Raw genomic sequence first — 21,589 nt, forward strand, 5'->3', positions numbered from 1 at the left:
AAAAATTGGATATATAGCTGAAAGTTCAATCGCGTTTTTCTTGTTTTCACGTTTTTTCACACGGGAAAATTTTGCTTGGAATGCACCGGATAACATCGGGCAGAGCAAATTTATCAGGGTTCGACTGAAAACTTTGTGAAAACTATAAGTATTCATCTTACATATTCTTCAGTGTGAAAATGATTCAATTTTCAAACCTGGATTAATTTGTATAAAAAAATTTCATTTAATCTTGAAAATATAAATAGATACTCGCAAATCAGCTAGTCATGTCCTGTCATACCCGTACACAGTTCAAACATGTAAGCAGATGTCTAAATTAATCATCCTAACACAATCAACTAACTATATCATAAGCTCCGTGCAAAACCACAATATGCCAAGCTAATCTCTGCCACTCTTCGACGAGGACAAGAGCCAGAAACCTAGGAAGTCATTAATCTTAATATTATTTCATCACATTGCCACCCTCCAAACCGGCAGACCTCTTCCCAATTCATTGAGCTTGGCAGACTGAGGCAGTAAGATCCTTGGCAAGTCTTCTCTTGTGGTATTTATTCAATTAGTTGGGTTGTTTTCGTCCGCAATCCAACCACTAAACGGCAAGTCGGCAAACAGCACCACAGCATCATCATCTGACGGTGGTGGCCGACAAGTTCAACAATGTCACAAAGTCTATCAGTCACTGGATGGGAGCTGACGGTGCTATTCATTACTTAGATTTTTGGCTGCCACTATGGAAAGGGGGGATGAATGAAAGATGGTCTTGGTGGGGAGCGAGAATCCCAACTATACGACTTGAATGAAGAGACCTTTCATCGTGGATTCCCACCATCACCACCCTCGAATTTTCCTCTTGTCTCCTTCCTCGGAAAGCTTCGGTGAAAATTTCACGACATTTTAAGCCAAATAATGGGGCGGATTTCCCTTTTCCGTTTGCGCGGCGGCTGCCGCCAAAATGAATTGGCATTGTTGATGTTCCTGTTTTGTCGAGGTTTTGTTCAATGCGGTTTTTGCTTTATCGTTTCATCGTTGCCCCACTTCGTCCTTCGGTTTCTTGTTGGCGCAGGAATTCCGAATCTGGAAGGTGGAAACGGTCTGGAGTACACAAACGTGATTATCGTTTGAGGTAATTAAGATTTAATTGGTTAATTAGATCGTTAACATGGAGCCGGGGAGTCGATGAATAATGATTGTGTGGAGGCGGCCCAATACGCCAGATAATTGAGGTGTACATGAATTTGGAAAAAAATTAGAGCATAAATTTATTCAAACTGCGCTTATGAATATAAGCTCAGAAGTTGAAAAAATATAAACTAATTTTTAATAAACAGGTTTCAAAGTAGTTTGACAATTTGAGACAGTTCTAAACAGTTACGAATGCGTGTATCTAAAAAACTATTCGTTTGATCGAAATACTTTTCATGAATTAAATAAAAGTTATCTCATGATAATTCACACTTAATTACCGAATTTTATGATTTTTATTCGGCACTTCAATCCCTAACATGCCCTAACGTCCCTAGCTAAGGTTGAACATGAAGAACTTACTTTTTATGTGTGTGGTGTTAGTGTCTGGGCCCGCCGCTGCTGATGACCGTCTGCTTGGGAGACCCGATGTACCGATCGGAAGGTTCGGCTGCTTTGATTCGCTCGGATCCGGGATAGGACCCTTCGGTTGGACTTCGAAACTACGAGGCCGTCGGAACTTTGGATTCGATTATCCCAACTCCTTGCCTGTGATTTGATAACCACGTTTTCGGAGCCTGGATTTCACGGTTCGGCCACCATTGGGGGATTCCACACCGGCTTCCGGTGCGTCTGACCGTCGGAACGTATGTTGTTGTGTCGCTTTTTGTCGGAACTTCCAACCACGATGTATGTGCTAGATCGTATGTTGTTGGACGCTCTTTCGGGATTTCCGAAAATGAGGTATTCCACCTCAGCCTTCTTCTTGACCAGACCTCGGAATCGTGCTTTTCCTGGTAGAAGTTTTACCCTACCACAGGATTAAGCACCAACTTTTTGTAAACGAGGCCACTACAAAAACTAGGCACTCCCGGAACTACGTTTGGTTCAAGCTTAATATTTCCGAACGAACACTTTTTGGAACGTAAGTGTTGCTCCTTTGCTGGTCCGAAACGAAGTGGAAGATCAGCGGAAGTCTCCTTTTTTCCAACTCCGTTTGTTCCAGTTTTTGAGGAACTTCTACCTAGGGCAATACTATACCACTTTGGTAAATTTCTGTAGTGTTTTGTGGGGAGTGTGGTGTTGTTGCTGCTGTCTACAAACCTAGCAGTGTACTGTATTTTTAAAATTGAAAGAGACTTTGTGCTGCAACCTACTCTTTTCTTTTTCTATATTTTTACTTTTATTGTATTTTATTTGTTTTATTTTTAAGTAAATTTTTGATTTCATGTTTAGTTTGTTAGTTGGCTTTTTATTCTTAAAACTACCCTAAATAGCTTACTCGGTAAAAGTGTGATTTTACCTTATATTTATAAATAATAATTTTAAGAAAATTGAGGAATTTCAATTAAACGAGTGAACGTTCAAATATGGACGGTTACAATTTTTAAATATATATATTCGAAAAAAGAACTATGGTGCTGCCAACATTCAGGGGCAAAAATAATTAAAATTGCTAAATAGTTTGAGCTTCAAAATACACATGAAATTTTACCTTCACACATTCCCCTAGGCCCTCCCACTATTTCCATTTTCATTTTTTCTTCAAAGTTAACGATTTGGGAGGGTTCCTATCCATTTGTACAATACGGGATTACTCTTAGAAAATGTCCTTATTTTTTAAATATAAAAAATTCTCATTAAATGACTTTAAACATAGCACTTTTACTATTCATATACAAAGATAAAAAGTTGTTTATTCACATTAAACAAACCGTTTGCTTCTAAATGCCTTTTGGTATCATCAGGAGAGCTGTTTGTTTGCGAACCTTGAAAAAATAGATATTTCAAGATTTTGAAATTAGATTTTTTACTTACAGGAAAAAATTCAAATACAAACCAAATTTTGCTTATTTGATACTCAATTAATAAGCTTTCAAACGTAGAAAACAGTTTTCAAAAATTCAAACAAATGACTGAGTTATTGATGATAATGTGGAAAAGTTTATTGTTGGTCAAATTAACCCCGGTGGTCAAAGTTACCCCGTTTTTCGGTACATCTGTTTCAAAATTAACACAACTCGATTAGCCATTTAAAAGCGTTTGAAATGGAATTTCTGCTGAAAAAAATCTGTCAATTACGAAGTTAAACCATCATGAGAATGAACTTAAATAATAATCGGTTAGTAGGGGAGAGTAGGGACACTTGATCTCCATTTCTTATTTTCACCATATCTTTTTGGAAAAAATTAGCAACTCGCCGTCTTTGACATTTTCTGACAGCTTGTTACTTCAAATTTCTATGCTCCAAAAATCAGAACGATACTTGAACCCGTTGATGAACTAGAAGCATTTCCGTGGGAGTAAAAAAATTGCGATTCTTCTAAAGTTAGGGAAGACTTGATCCCCTATTGAAGGAGACTTGATCTTTTATTCAGGAAGCCCTAATCCTTGTATAAAATTCAAACAAAACCCCAAGATAGAATGTTAATTGACTATTTTGGTCATGTTTGTTCTCATTTCACAATTTATAGCAGACATAAAAAGAAAAATCTATAACTTTGTCTCAACGCAAATTACATTGCATACTTAAAGGCGCTATTTTTTATAATTAAGAGAGAATTAATTCATTTTACGCTCGAACGATTGATACATTGGAACAAATTTTTTTTTCATAATTTTTCCATGTAAGGAACATTTTAAAGTGATGAAAAAAGATCTTCAAGTTACATTTTGTGACATTTTTCAAACAAAGTTCAATTACTCAAACAATTATTTTGTTAAAATTTTTTTAACTAAATACAAGCATTGTTATTTTGCTCATTTTGGCATATTTTTCTAGAACATTTGATCTTTGTAAGACATTCCAGTTTCGAGATATAGCTAAGGAATCAAGTATCCCCAGGAATCAAGTATCCTCATTCTCCCCTATAGATAAAAAGTTGCGAAGCGTATATACAAGATTATTCTTTTCTGGCTTTTGAAAACAGCGAAAACCAAAGCTTTCGTTTTCAAAATTGTTTTACTTTTCCTGAGGAGCAGAATTTTGGCAAATCATTATATTTTATACAAAACAATTAGCAAATACAAACTTTAATCTGCTAAGGACTTAGCCACAAGAACACATGTTACAGGATTTAAATGTTGGAATTTGTTTGATATAGGGTATTTCATAAGTTTGGTCGTCCATCAGAAATCATCTGTCTCATAGCCACGGTTCCGTTGATTCAGTTATGAGCTCTGGAACGAGCAAAAACTTGTTGTTTGAGGTTAGATTTGAATGACTCATAACTAGGCAACACTTTCGGGTTATTGGAGAAATTTTTTATTAACATTTCCATCTACGCTTAGTTTTTCGCTAATTGAAAATTAAAAATTTTAATATGAACCTCGACTTCCCTGATGACCCTCAACCGTAATTGCCGATTATGTGCTTCTCTCCAATGCTTGATTTGAACTTTGTGGACATTTTTGACAGTGTTTGCATTCTTTTCCACTAATTTTACACAATAATTCTTTGAATAATCAATGGTTTTGTCAGCTATCAATTTTAAAATAATGGATTTTTACGGTAATTGTGCAAAGTATTTTTTTTTCTATTTCTCTTGTATCGTAAATATCTCAGAAACGCATAAATTCAATTTTTTTTTTAAAAAAAAAGGTCTGATAGTACTTTCAACAAGCAACAAAATACTGTTAAAATTTTGATAGTGCGGTAGCTAGTAAATGAGATATCATCAAAAGAAAGTGTCCCATTTCTTAAAGAACTAAGCTTTATTTGCGTTTATAAATAATCAAATTGCTTAATCCTTTTAATACCGAACGATAATATATGATTGTTGACGTTTTCATGAGTTATATCCTTAATTCTTATATGATAAGTGTAAGGCAGGAGGTGTTTCCGGAGCACAAAATAAAAAGTACGTCTGGTTAGGTTGAAGGTACAATCAAAAGAGGCTGTATTCATTCCTACAATGTACAAATCTAGATTTTCACATCGAAAACATCGAATCTCTCGAAAGGGTTTATCCCTTCAACCGATCATCGCAATAAACGATAAAATAAGGTAACTATAACTCCTTCGCCATATCTAAAAACTTAGTTTAACAATTTATAATCAGCAAAGCAATTCAAAACGCTAAAAAACTATTTTGAAAGAAACCATTGAACATTGCAAAATAGAAAAAAAAAAACAAACTTGTATTCATCTTTACTCCAGACTTTAACTAACATCTAATAATAGATATAATCATTCTTTCGGCGTTTTTAAGAACTTCTTGTTGATCTTCGAACTGGAACATTTTCATTCGGACACGTTTCGTAGACGGATCCGTGTACTCCAAGTTGATCGACATTCGCATAAATAAAAGAATCTGCAGGAAAACCGAAAAAAAAAATCGGAACTTGAATCCGAAGCTGTAGGCGAATGTTCCACATCTTCTTCTCTCCTTGGAAAAAGAGCGTTAATTCTAGAATAAACTTCGGTGCCACAAACGACCAAAAACTAAGTCTTGTATTTTGCCTCAATATAAATGTTATGTTGAAACAAAAATTGTAAATGTTCAACATTCAGCATTTTGCCGAAAAAAGTCATTTTTCATTCATAATTAAGGCAACTTTGAGTTTTTTTTAAATTGATCTATCAAAAGCTTGCCAAGTTGCCCGGATTTGCCCAAACATTATCAAAAAAGTACGCATTTATTCACTCTGTTTGCAAAATAAAAAAAACCAATCTAACAAACAATTCGCTTTTGTCTTTTCGTTGAGTCATAAGTTTCCTCTCGTGGACGTAACAGTGCCTCAAACACGATTGAAATATTTTAAAATATTTAGTTTATGTTACGATTTTTCTACTAAAATGTTTTTTTTAATAAGAAAAAAAAGCATTTAAAATCATTCAAATCTCCACTAGTTCCACCAATTTCCCCGCTAATTTCAAATAGAAATGGTTCCGCTTATCATCAAAAATAATCACAAAAAAGGGATGTTGCAAAAATGTGCACTTTTCGATGAACGAGCCTTTCGAAATTGCCAATAAAAAACACTGAATGTTTTCTATAGGGCTTCAGAAACTTCTAAACCCATCATAATGCATGAGACAATTATAGATCGTGGTTTGTTACAACTTTGTTTCAACGGCAGAGATCTATTTACTTTGACTATTTGTAACTCCTGAAGGTGATATCAAAGGACTTGACATCTATATATATAAAAATGAATTTCTGTCTGTCTGTCTGTCTGTCTGTCTGTCTGTCTGTCTGTCTGTCTGTTCCCTGTAGACTCGGAAACTACTGAACTGATTTGCGTGAAACTTGGCAGGTGGGGGTATTGGAGGCTGGGGAAGGTTCCTATTATGGTTTGAGACCCCTCCCTCTCTCAATAAGGGAGGGAGGGGCCTCCCAAACAAAAGACAATTTTTTGCATAACTTGAGCACCCATCAAGCAAATGGTATCAAAATTGGCATGGGGAGGTGTTTGGGTACGAAGAATATTCCTATGAATATTAGGCACCCCTCCCTCCTCTTAGTGGGCTAATAGGAAGGGGGGAGGGGGGCTACCTTACAATTTTTCATATAACTCGAAAACTAATCAAGATATTAGAACCAAATTTGGCACGGGAAGGTATTGGAATGCGAAAAATATTTCAATGATTATTTGAGACCCCTCCCTCCCTGCAGTTGAAATGGGGAGGAGCCCCTTTCATATTTTTTTACATAACTCAAAAACTAATAAAGTAAATGGAACCAAATTTGGCAAGGGAAGGTATTTGGATACGAATAATAATTCAATGATTATTTGAGACCCCTCCCTCTTTCCAGTAGGGAGATATAAAGGGGGGAGGGGCCTTCTTCTTAATTTTTTTCAAAAACTCAAAAACTAATCAAGCAAACGGAACCAAATTTGGCATGGGTGGATGTTTGGGAACGTGACATGTTCTAATGATTGTTTGATACCCCTTGCTACTTCTAGCGGGGAGAATGGAAAGAGGGAGGGAAGTTTCATAAAATTTTTATTGCATAACACAAGAACTACAACAACAAATGGAACCAAATTTGGCATGGAATGATATTTGAGTACGAGAAATGCTTCTATGAATATTTCGTATCCCTCACACCTTCAAAAAGGTGGATGAAAAAGGGGAGAAGAGGTCTCTCTTACAATTTTTAGTATAACTGGAGAGCTGATCGAGCAAATTGAACCATATTAGGCATTGAGGGTATTTGGATACGAGAAATGTTTCTATTATAAATTGAAGCGCCACTTTTTTTTCTACGGAAAGATAAAAAGGGGTCAAGGGGGGCTTCCATACAATTTTTTTTCATAGCTCGAGAATTAATAGAGCAAACGAAATAAAATTTGGTATCAAAAAGAGAGAGAACAAAAAATACTTTTATGAATATCATGTTCTCACCCCTCCATTCAATGGGGCGAACGAAAGGGGGATGGTACTTCCTTTCAAGTTTATTCATAACTCAAGAATTTACAACGCAAATAAAACCAAATTTGGCATGGGATGGTATTTTAATACGAGAAATTTTTTTAACGTCAAACAATTCCTTTCTTGCAGTGGGATGATAGAATTGGGAATAAAGGAAGGAAGAGGAGAGAAATGGACAAAACTTAACATGGAAAATCATTTTGGTATGATTCTATGATTATCTGACACACCATGCTGTATTCAGTGAGTAGGTACATGGGAGGATGGGGGTTAGCCCAATACAATTTTGTTAGCATTAGTGCTCAATTTAAGCTAACGAAGCCAACAAATGGAAACAAATATGGCATGGAAAGGTACTTGGTTACGAGATACGTTTCTACGATTGGTCTAGACCCTTTCGCTTTACAGTGTAGAGAGGAGAAAAAAAGGAGGGGGTTCCATATAAATTTTGTTGTAAAGCTTAAAAACTTATCAACCAATTTAACAATATTTGATACAAAAAGATTTTTGGGAATGAATAAAATGGGTATGATTATTAAAGATCACCCCCATTCAGCAGGGGGGGAGGGAAAAACAGGGGGGGCTCTCTTATCAGTTTTCTAGCATAAATCCAGAATATATCAAGCAAAAACAACTATATTTTACCAGTTGGATTATTTGCGTACGATTTATTTGAGACCCTCCTTTTTTCGGGCGAAGCTTAAAGAAACAGATTAAAATTATCAGATCCGTAACACAAATTTATGGATCAAGATTCAGAATATAAGTTTAAGTTATTTTTGGATTGCCATCCAAAACTCCAGCTGCAGCTCTCATTTTATACCGGTTGCTTATGAATTATGTTATAATTTGATTTAAAATAATGCCAACAAAACAGTAAAAATTTGAGTAAATTCTGAAAATATCATTCGAATTTAAAAGGTGTAGCAAAGCACACCGGGTCAGCTAGTATTCAATAAACTTATGTATTTTGATCAGATAAACAACTTTGTCGAAAACATCAAAGCCCTAATTTGAGAAACAAAAAAGTTAGCATTTTTATCTCGCTATCGGTGGACTTCTCGGCAAAAATTTTGATACAAAAATATGCTCCATGTAAAACTGAACAATGTTGCTGAAGACATCAAATGTCTGTCTATTCATCCCTGGGCGCTATCAATTTCGTACAGCTAGATTGATGTTCTGCACCACTGTGCACTGGTTGGATCCATTTCTTGAACTTTAACCATCATAAGCTTCCATCTTCAAATATTTCACAAATATCACAAATTTAAATAAAAATTCCTGTAAAAAAAAACTTGACCGTTTTCTTCGCTCACAGCCTACCAAGTTAAGTTAAAGTCAAAGTAATATTAAAACATTTTTTTTTTCTTGTTTCAGTTGTCGTCGAGGAACCAGAATTTACGGACGTTATCGAGAACGTCACAGTGCCTGCTGGACGGAACGTCAAATTGGCTTGTTCCGTCAAGAATCTAGGATCTTATAAGGTAATGAAATTAATATTATAGATTCTTGAATTCATCAAAACTACGAATATGGTAGTGTTTCTTTTCAAATTAAAAAAATCCCAGTTTTCCTTCCAATATCCAAGAAAACAATTCAAGACTCTCAACCTCAGAAGTAAACAATCCGCATCAAGGGCAATCCAAATTAAAGCAATAATTCTCAACGACCTACAGCTTGATGGCCGTTTGCCCAGAAGAAACCGAAACCTTTTCCCTAATCTTCCCATAAAACAATCAGAGCACGAAAAACCGCATTCAACTGTCTATACCTTCTCGAGAGCCAGAGAGCAAAGAGCAACAGAATGTAGCAGCAATAAAAGAAATCAGTTTTATTAAAATTGTTATCTTTTAATAAAAACCCCCACTTGGGCAGAAAAAAAAACCTGTTTTGGCTCAAGATTTTCCTCCGGGCACACTTGAAGGAAACCGACGGCGAGGATGGTGTTTTTCCTAATAAAAATTCACATTCATATTTACATGCAGTCTTCGTGCGTTCGCCTTTGAATGGAAAACTCTACCTTTCCCCACCTCTACCACAACTCGCATTTTCCCCTCTAGTACGATCCATAAAAGAGAAAATTTGTTTCCGTATAACAAACTTATAATTCTCTCAGCTTTCTTAAGCCCATATCAAAACTGACTGACGGGCGTCTCCTGTGCCAAGGGAAACTTGTGGAAAATGGAGCTCGAGTTGTAGTAGGAGTTTCCTCAGGTAGACATTCGAGAGACTGGAGCCAAACCACCGTGCTTGGACGTCTTGGATTTTCCTTTCCCAAAAATCGTGAAATCCTGTTACACGTCCTCAACTCACCTCACATTCATATCTTAGTAAGTGTATGTGTGCTGGTGTTTGTATGTGATCACTAGAGGTATGATTCCATACATTTATGAAGGGATCGTTAACCATGATAGACGATGCCAAGATGCCAAGGCCAGTTTGTACGAGGCAGACTAGTGAAGGTTTATTTACATTTTTCTACCGCTGCCATTGGATGGTTTAGGATCAACCATCATCAGACAGACAAACTTGGGACCTACTGGTGGATTTTTGTTTTGGCATTTTTTTAGAGTCTGTCAAAATGAGATTTTGTTGAAACATAAATTTATTTTAAAGTTTTGCAGGCTCTGAAACAACGATAAATGTATACAATAAAAATTCCATTATTTTTGCAAAATGCTGCAGTTTAAAATTTCTACGTTTCAGCATTTTTTTATTGTAGAAGGAATTTACTGTAATGAATTAGAAAACCAAAAAAGGTAGAAACGTGAACATCACTTTCGGTGACTCATAAGAAGGGGAAAATTGAAGGGATACTTGATTCCTTTTTCCAATTTCCATTATATTTTTTGGAAAAATGTTTGCAGATCACCGTCTTTTGCTTTTTCGGTCAGCTTGTAATTTAAAATTAATATGCTACAAAAGTTGGATTGATACATGAAACCGTAGATGAGCTAGAAGCGTTTTCGTGCGATTCAAAAAAATTATATATTTTGAAAGTTTAAAAAGATTTGATCCTTTATTAAAAAAGACTTGATCCTTTACTCAGCGTCCCTAAGCATTGGCACAAATCATGCAGAATCTTAAAATAAAATTTTTTTTAACTTTTTTGGCCATACTAGTTTTTATTTCACAGTTTATAAATGTCAATCAATTAGAATTTTATAAGTTTGTCGAATACTCTTTTTTCATTGCATACTACTTACTGGCACACTTTTCTAATTTTTAGATAAAAGCAATTTTGAGTCCTTTTTATCAGGAAGTTACTGGATAAAAATAAGTCATTTGGGTTAATAATAATTTCGTGCAATGATCAACATCCATTCAGAAAAAATATATATTTATGAACACCAGGGATCAAGTGAACCCATAACATGCATTTTGTAAAACTTTTTCTCAAAAAATGGAGTGTTTAATATTGCATAGAAAAAATGGCATGAAAAATTCCATATTATATTTGAACGATTGACATATTGGAATGGATATTTTTATTATAATTTGTTCATGTGGGAAACATTTTAAAGTGATAAAATAAGATCTTCAAGTAAATTTTTGTAAGGTTTTTCAAACAAAGTGTTATAAATCAATTTTTTTTAAGTTAACAGGTTTGTTTTTTGTTTAATTCGGCAAATTTTACTAGAACATTTAACTGATGTAAGACATTCTAGTTTCGAGATATAGCTAAGGAAACAAGTATCCTCATTCTCCTCTACTAATTTCGTTGAATTTGGTTCACATGTTTTTAAAATATATTATGCCAAATTTGGTATTTCCCAGCTAAGATTTCTTCGTAGTTTTCAATTGTGTTAATAGGGGAACTAGGGGTAAGACGCACACGTTAAGAAGAATCTTTGATAGCTCTCAAATGAAGAATGTATTCCAGTAAATTCGAAAATAGTTATGATAAGAGGACTGCTGTTCACCAAAAATATATAAACAGGAACATTGAAAACAATTTTATGCGTCTTAATCGTGGAATTTTGAAAGGCTTTCAAAAGAATGATTTCCATTTCGTTTGGGACAAAGTTAGCCTCTGTGTGTTAGTTGATTCAAGTGCCCCGAAATTATAACGTAAAACACCTCTATTTTACTTCACAGATGGAAAAATGTATTGCTTCGTGCAGTGCTGCCAGATAAACTGACATTATTGTGAATAGTTAGTTCAATCTCAATGAAGGAATTTCGCATATTTCCGTTTAAATTCAAGTAATGTTTTCCAAATTCAACGTTGAAACTTTTTTTAAAGTGTTTTGCTAACTGCACATGAATTTAAACAAATATGAAATATTCTCATAGATAAACGGAAATGGCGCACATTGCCCTTGTCTCGATATGTTTATTAAAAATCGTTCAAATAACAGAAATAATAACTGAATAAGCCAATTTTTCAATGTGTGGTGAATATAAAGGCCAATGTTCATCATTAGAACAGATGACAAGTTAATTTTTTTTGCTTTTAGATGCCGTTATTTCTTACGAAAACAGTTAAAAAAATTGCAAGAAAAAGTCTCAAAAATGTGTGTTTTTGTTTTTCGTCAAATTTGCGTAATATGGAAAAGAAAATTTGAACATCGGGTTCTTGAACGAAATGTAAAAGTGCGACATTGGTCAATTGAAGGCTAAAATCAAACGTCAGTGCTTATAACATTCATTGGAAGAAGAACACACAGGTTGTTTAGTGAAAAAAATTCTATCAGATCTCCATTTGATCTGATTCAAATAGTGGGAAGATTACCTAAAGAGAATGTTTGCCAGCCGCTGCGGATTTTGCTGATTATAAATTGGTGAGCTCGTTACTTGCATTTTTTTTTATTACCATCTGCAATTCCGTCTTGAAATGAATCTGTGTAAAGCGCAAATTCTATTGTGAAATGTATCATATTGAAAAATTGAAATGTATCAGATTAAAAATTGTTAACAAAGGTAAAAAAAACAGCGATCGCCGGTTTGGGAAGTTTATTTTTCATGCGATTGCCATAGGGCTATCTATCAACGCTAAGCTTGCTGCGACCTTAACAGTTTGCTGCTTCTCAGATTTATACCTACAGGTTAGATTTTGAAACCTTCGGTGAAATGATAAAAATGTTTTATTTTTTAGACTATGTTATTTAATTTCAAATGACAGAAGAATTGCGTTAATATGCTTGATTTTGTTTGATTTTTTTTATATAAAAAGATGCTCGGGTTCCTTTCAAAACAGGGAAAATAACTATTATCAAATGGAATTGCAGTTGGTAATAAGGTAAGATATGAAACAATATTTTAATTCAGTATATAATGAAATAGCTTAACTCTATTGTGGGGATCAGTGGGGGGAATGGACAGGACATTAAACGATCGGAAGACTGATATACAATGGATTGTGGGTTCAAGCCAGCCGGAGTATCTCGTCAAATTTAGAATTATGGGTAGGGTACTTATGTACCTTTTCAGGATTCTTTATTTGTTTCGAACAGTTTGAAGGGAGTGAAATGAGTCAAACCTGTCCCAAGCCAGTGGTAACGGACCCCTTGGTTGTGCTGCAAATATTGTTGATGAGTTAAGCATCAATAATATTTGAATGTGCGATCGAGATTTCCCGTACCGACTCGGGTCGAAAGACCTAACAGCCACTGGTGGGTCAAACATACATACATACATACATATTAAATTTGCGTATTATAGAAAAATTAGAAGATTAACAAATATTTATGAACTTACAATAGTGTAAATAGAAAAGACTGGAATCTTCAGAAACCATGCATTTCAGGTTTTACAGTTAAAGGTGCGTGTGAGAAGTTAATGAAGTTAAGCTAAGGTTAGCTAAGCTGAACTGAAGTTTTGACAAATTTGTTTAAAATCATTTTCAGTTATCATCAAAACTCTTCCAAAGAAATTTTGACGTTTAATTGGAAAAAATAATTTCAATATTAATTGAAAAAATGATACCTATATTAGGGATACCATACGTACTCTTTTAAGAGTACTTGTACTCTTTTTCAATCGAAAATTGAGCGTACTCTTCTTTTTGTAAAATTCTACAAAATGTACTCTTTTTTTGGTGAAAGAAATCAAATTAAATTTTCTCATATAAATTAACTTATTTCTTCCGATACATGAAGATTGTATTCTTGTAAATACAAAAAAACTAACTTTTTATGCATTTGTTGCACAACACTTCAGGTTTGTTTCTATTGTTAAATGTTTAAAGGATGGCTTCTTATGGAAGGAATAACGAGTACATTTACGATTGCAATCTGGATTTTTCGTTCAAAATTAGCGCCTATGAGTATGCAATGAACCCCTGCACAGTAGGCAGTATGCATAACAACAACTTAATTAAAAGCATAGTGCACAAATCAAAAGCGAACAAATCAGCTACCATGTTTTTGAAGAGTGAAAAAATGCCCCTCTAAAAAGACTTTTAAAAATGCTCTTTTTCATCAATTATTCTTTCATTCTCAGTATAAAATCGAAAACATTGAATAAACCAACTTAAAACACTGATCATTTGTCAATTAGGTCATATATCTTGCAACAAATTGGTGCTTTTTGAATAAATGGCGTTTGTCTTTACAATGTTGAAAATATTTCTCAATGTACTCTTTTTGGCGTTGCAGGATATGGTAACCCTAACCTATATTGAATTTAATATGGATGTCACTTTTTGTTTTTCTGAAATATTTTGTTCTCAATCGATGCAAAGGAAATTCCTATATTAAGAAGGTGCATACTGGAGCATTCCTTTGCTACAACTTTGCCCGAGGCCACAAGGCTGTAAGAGTAGTGCAAAAATAGCTATAAATAACGTTCCTAACTAAGCATTCTTTTATCCATGAGTAGAAACTAGAAACACTAAAAGATTTTCCGTCCATTTTTCGGAAACTTTTCTTTTTACCAGAATGATATTGATTTTAGAATATTGAAATGTTATGATTAAATGACCTCTATTAAATACAATATCATTTACAAAAATTAAATAAAGGTAACCAGAAATTTAGAGTCACCAGATGCAATGGTTTCGCAATAGAAATCAAACCAATTAAGATAATTTTATAAGAACTTGTCAAGACTTCATAATCAATGACTTTCTTGTTAAAATAATATTTTTGGAAATTGGACGGGAAATCTATCAGTTTTGCTTGTTTCTTTTCATGAGAAAAAGAATAATTGGGACGTTATAATTTTTTTTCTCGCTTCCTCTACTATTTTCCAGTCTTGAGCAAAGTTGTAGCTAGAGAATTTACTTGTTAGCTTCTCATATTGGATTTTTTTTTGCATAGCATAAAAACAAAAATTACAGAAAAACCAAAAAAAAGAACATTCTCCGAAAAAAAATTCCCATTTTCCATACAAAACCCGGGTACCTAAAACTTATTTTAAAAATATGTATGTATAGTGAAAACTCGATTTTATCACCCCCATGATGAATTTTAGAGTGATAAACCGGGGAGAGTGATGAAATCGGGAGATTTTGAAAAATTGATTTTAATCCGTCATAATCTAATAAATTACTACAAAAAACGTATATTATCCCAATAAAACAGTGTACAGGTTTTGTAGTAGATATTCCCTTTTTTGACATATTACTATTTATATTTATAGGTCTTTTTCACATCAAAACATCATACAATATTGGTTTTACGCATCTTTAAACACCTTGTTAAGACCGATGTTATCAGAAAAATAAAATAATCTTTAATGGTTCAAATCCTAATGATCTAATTATTTCTTTTGGTTAAAATTTACTGAAGATAAGATTCAAAGCTTCCGTTCAAATCAAAATGAAAAAAAAAAATTAATGTGCCTGTCACATATTTCGCCTCTTAAAATGCCTGGATGACGTGAATTATTTTCCAAAATTGGTTCCTCTAGGACTTCGTACCAGCAGTACGCAAATTTTCAGCCGAAATGTCTATTCCTCCTAAAGCTGTGTTGTTACTGGATAATTGCTCAGCACATCATATGAATGATGAGCTAAAAAGCGATGATGGTTTGATAACTTTTTTTATGCCTCCAAATGTAACTGCAGTGATTCAATAAAATTCAGAACTTTAAACTAAAATATCGCCAAAAACTTTTGCTTGTTACATGTCATGGCTCGAGAAATCGATAACGATCAAAGCTTGAAGAGCATAACGTTGAGGGATTTATGTTTCTGGATGCACGATGCTTGGAGTGAAATAAAGCGTAACTGTAATGCAGTAGTCATTTAAGAAAATTGGAATTATTTTTGGAATTAATGTTGGAAACGTTGAAAATTATAGAGGAATTTCCATTCTGAGTTGCATTCCTAAAGTTTTCGAACGGTTGATACACGATGCAGTTTACTCTTCAATCCACAATTTGATCTCTCCTTGTCAACACGGTTTCATACGCAAAAGATCAACTACATCCAATTTGATGTCGTTTATTGCATATCTGTTTGACAACATGCAACAACAAAATCAAACTGATGCTATTTACATCGACTTCAGTAAAGCTTTCGACAAAGTTCCACATATTCTTGCCGTTGAAAAACTTAAAAGAATGGGATTTCCACCTTGGCTGTATCAATGGGTTCTGTCATACCTAACAGACCGCACCGCTTTCGTGAAAATTGGAACTGCGCAATCGAACAGATTTAAGATTACTTCAGGTGTTCCTCAAGGTAGTATTCTTGGGCCAATGCTATTCATATTGTTTGTGAACGACCTTGACACCGTTATTCAATCCCCCAAATTGTTTTTCGCGGATGATCTCAAAATCTTCAGGACCGTTGAAGATCGAGCAGACTGCTTAGCGCTTCTCTACGACATTGATGCGGTTTCATAATGGTGTCGAAAAAACGGAATGGAGGTAAACACGAATAAAAGTTATTCAATTTCCTTTACCCGAAAAAAATCACCTGTATACTTCGAATACACATTTGGCGAGGAGTCAATTACAAGAGTTTTTACTGTGAAAGACTTGGGAATCACCTTAGACACCAGATTGACATTCGACGAACACATCTCTACCTCAATAAGCAAAGCCTACGTGACTCTCGGCTTTATACGACGTAATACGCAGAACTTTAAAGACATTTATTGCTTGAGAACCCTGTTCTGTACACATGTGAGGAGCATACTGGAGTACGGAATCCAAGTGTGGGCACCGTTCTACGCAGTTCACATCAACCGCATCGAAAAAGTCCAAAAGCGATTTCTAAGATATGCCCTCCGACGACTACCGTGGAACGATCCTGTTTTGCTTCCTCGATACGAACATCGTTGTAATTTGATCAACCTACCAACTCTAGAGCAACGAAGAACTCTTCTGCAACGTCTGTTCGTATTTGATCTGCTAGCAAACAACATTGATTGTAATGAACTGCTGAATCGGCTACCATTCAACGCACCTACGCGGACTTTGCGCCATCTACCGATGTTCCGGCTACCATTCACCTGTACTGTCTATTCTCTCAATAGTCCATTTGTTACTTGTTGTAGACGTTTTAACGAAATCAGTAATCACTTCGATTTTAACATCACTAAAGAAACATTCAAAATTAGAATAAGTAGGTCATAAGGAAAAGTCTGTGCGAATATGTTTAATTCGAAGACCAGTAAATAAATAAAAAAATAAATAAATAAAAATTTGTCATCCGTTTCGACCGAAAAGGAAATTTTTTAAGCTACAAAGTTTTTGAATTCGAAAACATACAGTGACGGACAAAACTTGAAGACCACTTCTCACCTAAATCAAATCAAGCTTCAATACGTAGTTTAGTGTTGAAAAATTGATGTTATTATTTGTTTTAATGCATAGTTATAAACTCCACAAACCACCACACTTTGCAAGTTTTTAGGAAATCTTAAAATTGGATGACCTTATAACCAAAAAAAAATGAAATGAAATATAAGACCGCTTGCAATTTTGCTTTGAAAAATTTTCATAATCGATCTATATTTATGGTTTATTCGTCTTTTTGTCCATGATATTCAACTGACAACTCTTTGCATACTGTCCATGTGGTTCGGGAGTTGTTTGGGAGAAAAGGGTGACCAGGTAGACCCCAACGAAGTGAAATTCTACTTTTTTGTTCATAAATGTCAATTTTGTTCATCTTGATGTCAAAAACCGACCTCAAATTGACGAAAAGATTCAAAACAAGGCTTTGAAATGCTTTTACCGTTAGTTTGGATCATATCAATAAAAAAAATATAGATTTTATTCTTCATTGAATGCTTTGGGCCAATATTTTAATGGAGGCTATTGTTGCCCTTCAGTACTGATTATTCATTGTAGTGTAGCATTGTAGCATATTTGAATAGTGGTTTGAAATGCTCGAAATAGTTAATCTACATAACCCTTTGAAGAAGAACATTCCCATTTCTCGTTGAGAGGACGAATTAACAAAGTTTATGTAAGTTCATAACGATGCTTTGGTTAACAGTTTTGTGCGTTTTTCGCGGTTTTATCCAAATATGTAAAAATCAAAAATTTAAAGTAATAATTTTTTTTAGTTATTTCAAAATCTGTAGAACAAATTTTACCAAATGTAAGAAAAAATTGTCTCGGTTATTAAAGCTTAGGAACTAAGGAAACAAAACGATGAAAATTAGACTTTTTCACGAAAAATGGAGATGTTTTCTTTCAATGTGTAAGTTTGTATTAAAAACAAGCTGAACCCAAAGCGAAACTTCGTTTCGCTTTAAATCATTGGTACGTCAAAATGAGTTTAGAAAATGAATTCGAAACATTCTTTCGACAATTTTGGGGAAAAAATTCAACAGTGTTTAAAGTCGCTACTATTACTATTACTTGAAATTCAAATTAAACGGTTGATTGGCTTTTTATTAAAATTTATGTGAGAGTGTTCGATCGGTTGCAAAATCCAGACATTATGGCAGAAACATGTACTATTTGTTTGTGTGCACGACTCTTTTGCTTGACCTTCACACTTAAATTGGTATCAATTAACTGCCTCCAACAAAATTATTGCACAAAACACTGAACTTTTAATGAAACCCTCTTTTTCTGTCCAATGGCCCGAAATTCGATAATTGAAACCAATTTGACGTTCCTCAAAACTCCCTTGTGCCATTTTTTCTTTCCAAATTATATGTAAAATTACGTCAGGAACTTGAAAACAGTGATCAGTGAATATAGACGCCCCTTTCGCCGACCCTTGACACGGAACATTAGACTGAGTCGATTTGGGGTCATTTCGGAATTTCTCAAACCCTGGTGTCTAAAAAGCTTCGTCTTTGTCTCAAATTCATCCATGATTTTTTGCAAAAATTTTAAGTAACGTTTACATGAGTAAATTTGAACTTTTAGGTTTTTATGGGAAAATTGAATATTTTGTACTGAAAAATCAACATCACTTTTGTTTGTCTGTGGAACCCAGCCAGCTGATGGTTTTTGTGCCAATTTATAAATTTCCTAAAGGAAATTTTCCGCTGAACAACTTTGTCGAAGACCGTAACTTAGTATCTAATTAGACAAAAATGTTAATAGCTGTTTAACAGGGGTATGTCTTTTCGCACTGACAAACAATAAATTCAATTGACTTCCCTACAGAGTGCCTAGTGAGGTATTGCGTGACTACTTTCCAAGCAACACTTCGCGAGGCCAAAGCAGTGATGTCAATTAAATTTATTGTTAATCAATGCGAAAAGACATACCCCTGTTAAACAGCAAATAGCTTTTTTGTCTAATTAGATGCCATGTTACGGTCTTCGACAAAGTTGGGCAGCGGAACATTTCCTTTAGGAAATTTATAAATTGGCACAAAAACCATCAGCTGGCTGGGTTCCACAGACGAAGCAAAAATGATGTGCATTTTTCAGTACAAAATTTTTATTTTTTTATACAAACCTAAAAGTTCAAATTTACTCATGTAAACGTTACTTAAAAATTTTGCAAAAAAACATGGATGAGTTTTAGACCAAGACGAAGCTTTTTAGACCCCAGGGTTTGGGAAAGTCCAAAATGACCCCAAATCGACTCAGTCTAACGGAACATGCTACCTGGAGTCAATGGCTCATAGTTTATAACTCACATTTTCATCTCACTCCGATGCATGATCACAACAATATCGCGAAAACAGTGAGCAACTATTATGGACGGCCTTTTTTTGACCACGATTCAAAACTTGAACACCTGAAATCAATTATCTTTTCTGTTAAACTCCCATGTGCCAATTTTCATTACAATTCTATGCTCAATCAAGAGAATATCATACAAACAGTGAACAGATAATAACCCCTTTTGCCGAACCCTGAGTCAAGATTTGAAACCTGAAAGCAAAAAGCGTCCCTCAAAACTCCTATGCGGAAATTTTCATCTCAATCCAATGTAGAATAACGTCTCCCTCTGCCGACTTCTGATCCGCAATTCGAAACTTGAAATCGATTGCTCGTCTTTCAAAACACTCATGTGCAAATTTTCATCACAATCCAGTGTATAAGAACACCAATATCGCAAAAACATTTATCACTGAATATGGACGACCCCTTTTGCGACCCTTATCCCTAAATTTGACAACTGTAATCGATTGCTCGTCTTTCAAAACACTCATGTGCAAATTTTAATCACAATTTTCTTGTTTGAATTCATTGACAAAAGTTAGAATCATACTACTGTTATTTTCGACAAATGTAAGATTTTTTTTGAAAAACTGTTTTTCAATTTGATAAATTTACACCAAGCTTAACACCAAATATTTAAATTTTTAAATGTTTAACTGTGTTTTCAATTCCTCAAAGCTGATCGTGCCTAGAACGGAAATGATTGAAGTGGTTTTAAATGCTCAAAATAGTTAATCTCCATGGCCCTTTGAAAGAAAACATTCCCATTTCTCATCGAAAAGAAGAATTTTCAACGTTTTGTTATTTCTTAAGTTAATTGCAATCATTGCGATGCTTTGAAGAACGACTTTGTGCATTTTCTGCGTTTTTAATCAATTATGTTAGAATAAAAAAAATTAAAAGTAACGTTTTGTTTTGTGATTTTCGAAAGTTTTTACAAACTTGACATCAACTCAATCAAATATTCTTAATCTTCATACGTCCCAGAAATCTTTACCCGTTAGAGTTATTGGAGTGATTTTACACTCCTGATTAAAATCGCTAGTTCTCTCTTGTTTCTCAACCGATTTGTAAAAAATTTATAGTTTCAGAATCCTTGTGATGAAACTCAAATATTTCTCAAATATGTTCCTACAACACTTCAGTTTTTCGTTATTTAAAGTATAAGATAAAATCTGGAAAAAACATGCTTTGGAAAAAAGGCTGTGAATCAGTCACGAAATGCTCAAAAAAATTCTCTGAGTTTCCAGGAAAGCTGAAGTTAGAAGCTATACGTTGCATATAAGTATATTTTGTCCGATTTTTTTTATCATGATCACAAAAAATGTAGAAAAGTAGTGCAAAAACCATATTTTACAATCAATGAACCGTCAAAATTGTTAAAGTCATACCAGATAAATTAAAAAAAAAAGAATTAGAAAGTTTACGTCATTTGGCACATTTTTGCATCTTTAGATTTTCAAAATAGGAAACACAGATTTTTTGACGAATTTACAAAAGTAGCTGTTTTTTTTTAACTTTTTGTCAATTTTCAATGTCTCAGATTTTTCTACACCTAAATTCAACTTTGCACTGAATTCTGAGTATTTAAACTCAATAATTTCTCAATAAAATAATATTCGCAAAAAGGCAGTTTCTAACCGATTCTAGTTGTTTTATTACATTAGTGCTGTGATGCTAAGCAAAATACAATAGTTTTGTACTCAAAAAAAAATCATTTCCAGCCCGTAAATAAAACTCAGCTCACGTCGTTTGAAAGTTGTTGTAAATGATTCCCGTTAGAGTTCAATAAATTTGAAAAAAAAAAAATTACTCAAATAAAATTTAAAGATATAGCTGTACGGAAAATGACAACCATCTCGTTTCAACAACACGAAGACGCACACGTTCCAGAATTGAAAATGATCCACCAGATTCGAATTATGCTCCGGAGCATGAAATTTTGCCCCAGACTTGATTGTTGGGTTTTACCCATTCATTCGAG

The 21,589-nt window shown here is 34.2% G+C and overlaps 1 protein-coding gene across 2 annotated transcripts in view; it reads left to right on the forward strand.

The window, feature by feature from the left end:
- The window catches only part of LOC129740981 (lachesin-like), a 343,414-nt gene that overhangs the window by 84,227 nt on the left and 237,598 nt on the right, over nt 1–21,589 (forward strand). For both annotated transcript variants that reach the window (XM_055732646.1, XM_055732647.1), the window contains exon 3: nt 8,948–9,054. In XM_055732646.1, coding sequence (XP_055588621.1) covers nt 8,948–9,054 — 107 coding nt within the window. The remainder of the gene's footprint in view (nt 1–8,947; nt 9,055–21,589) is intronic.

Source organism: Uranotaenia lowii, chromosome 2 (assembly GCF_029784155.1).
Source record: "Uranotaenia lowii strain MFRU-FL chromosome 2, ASM2978415v1, whole genome shotgun sequence".
NCBI lineage: Eukaryota > Metazoa > Arthropoda > Insecta > Diptera > Culicidae > Uranotaenia > Uranotaenia lowii.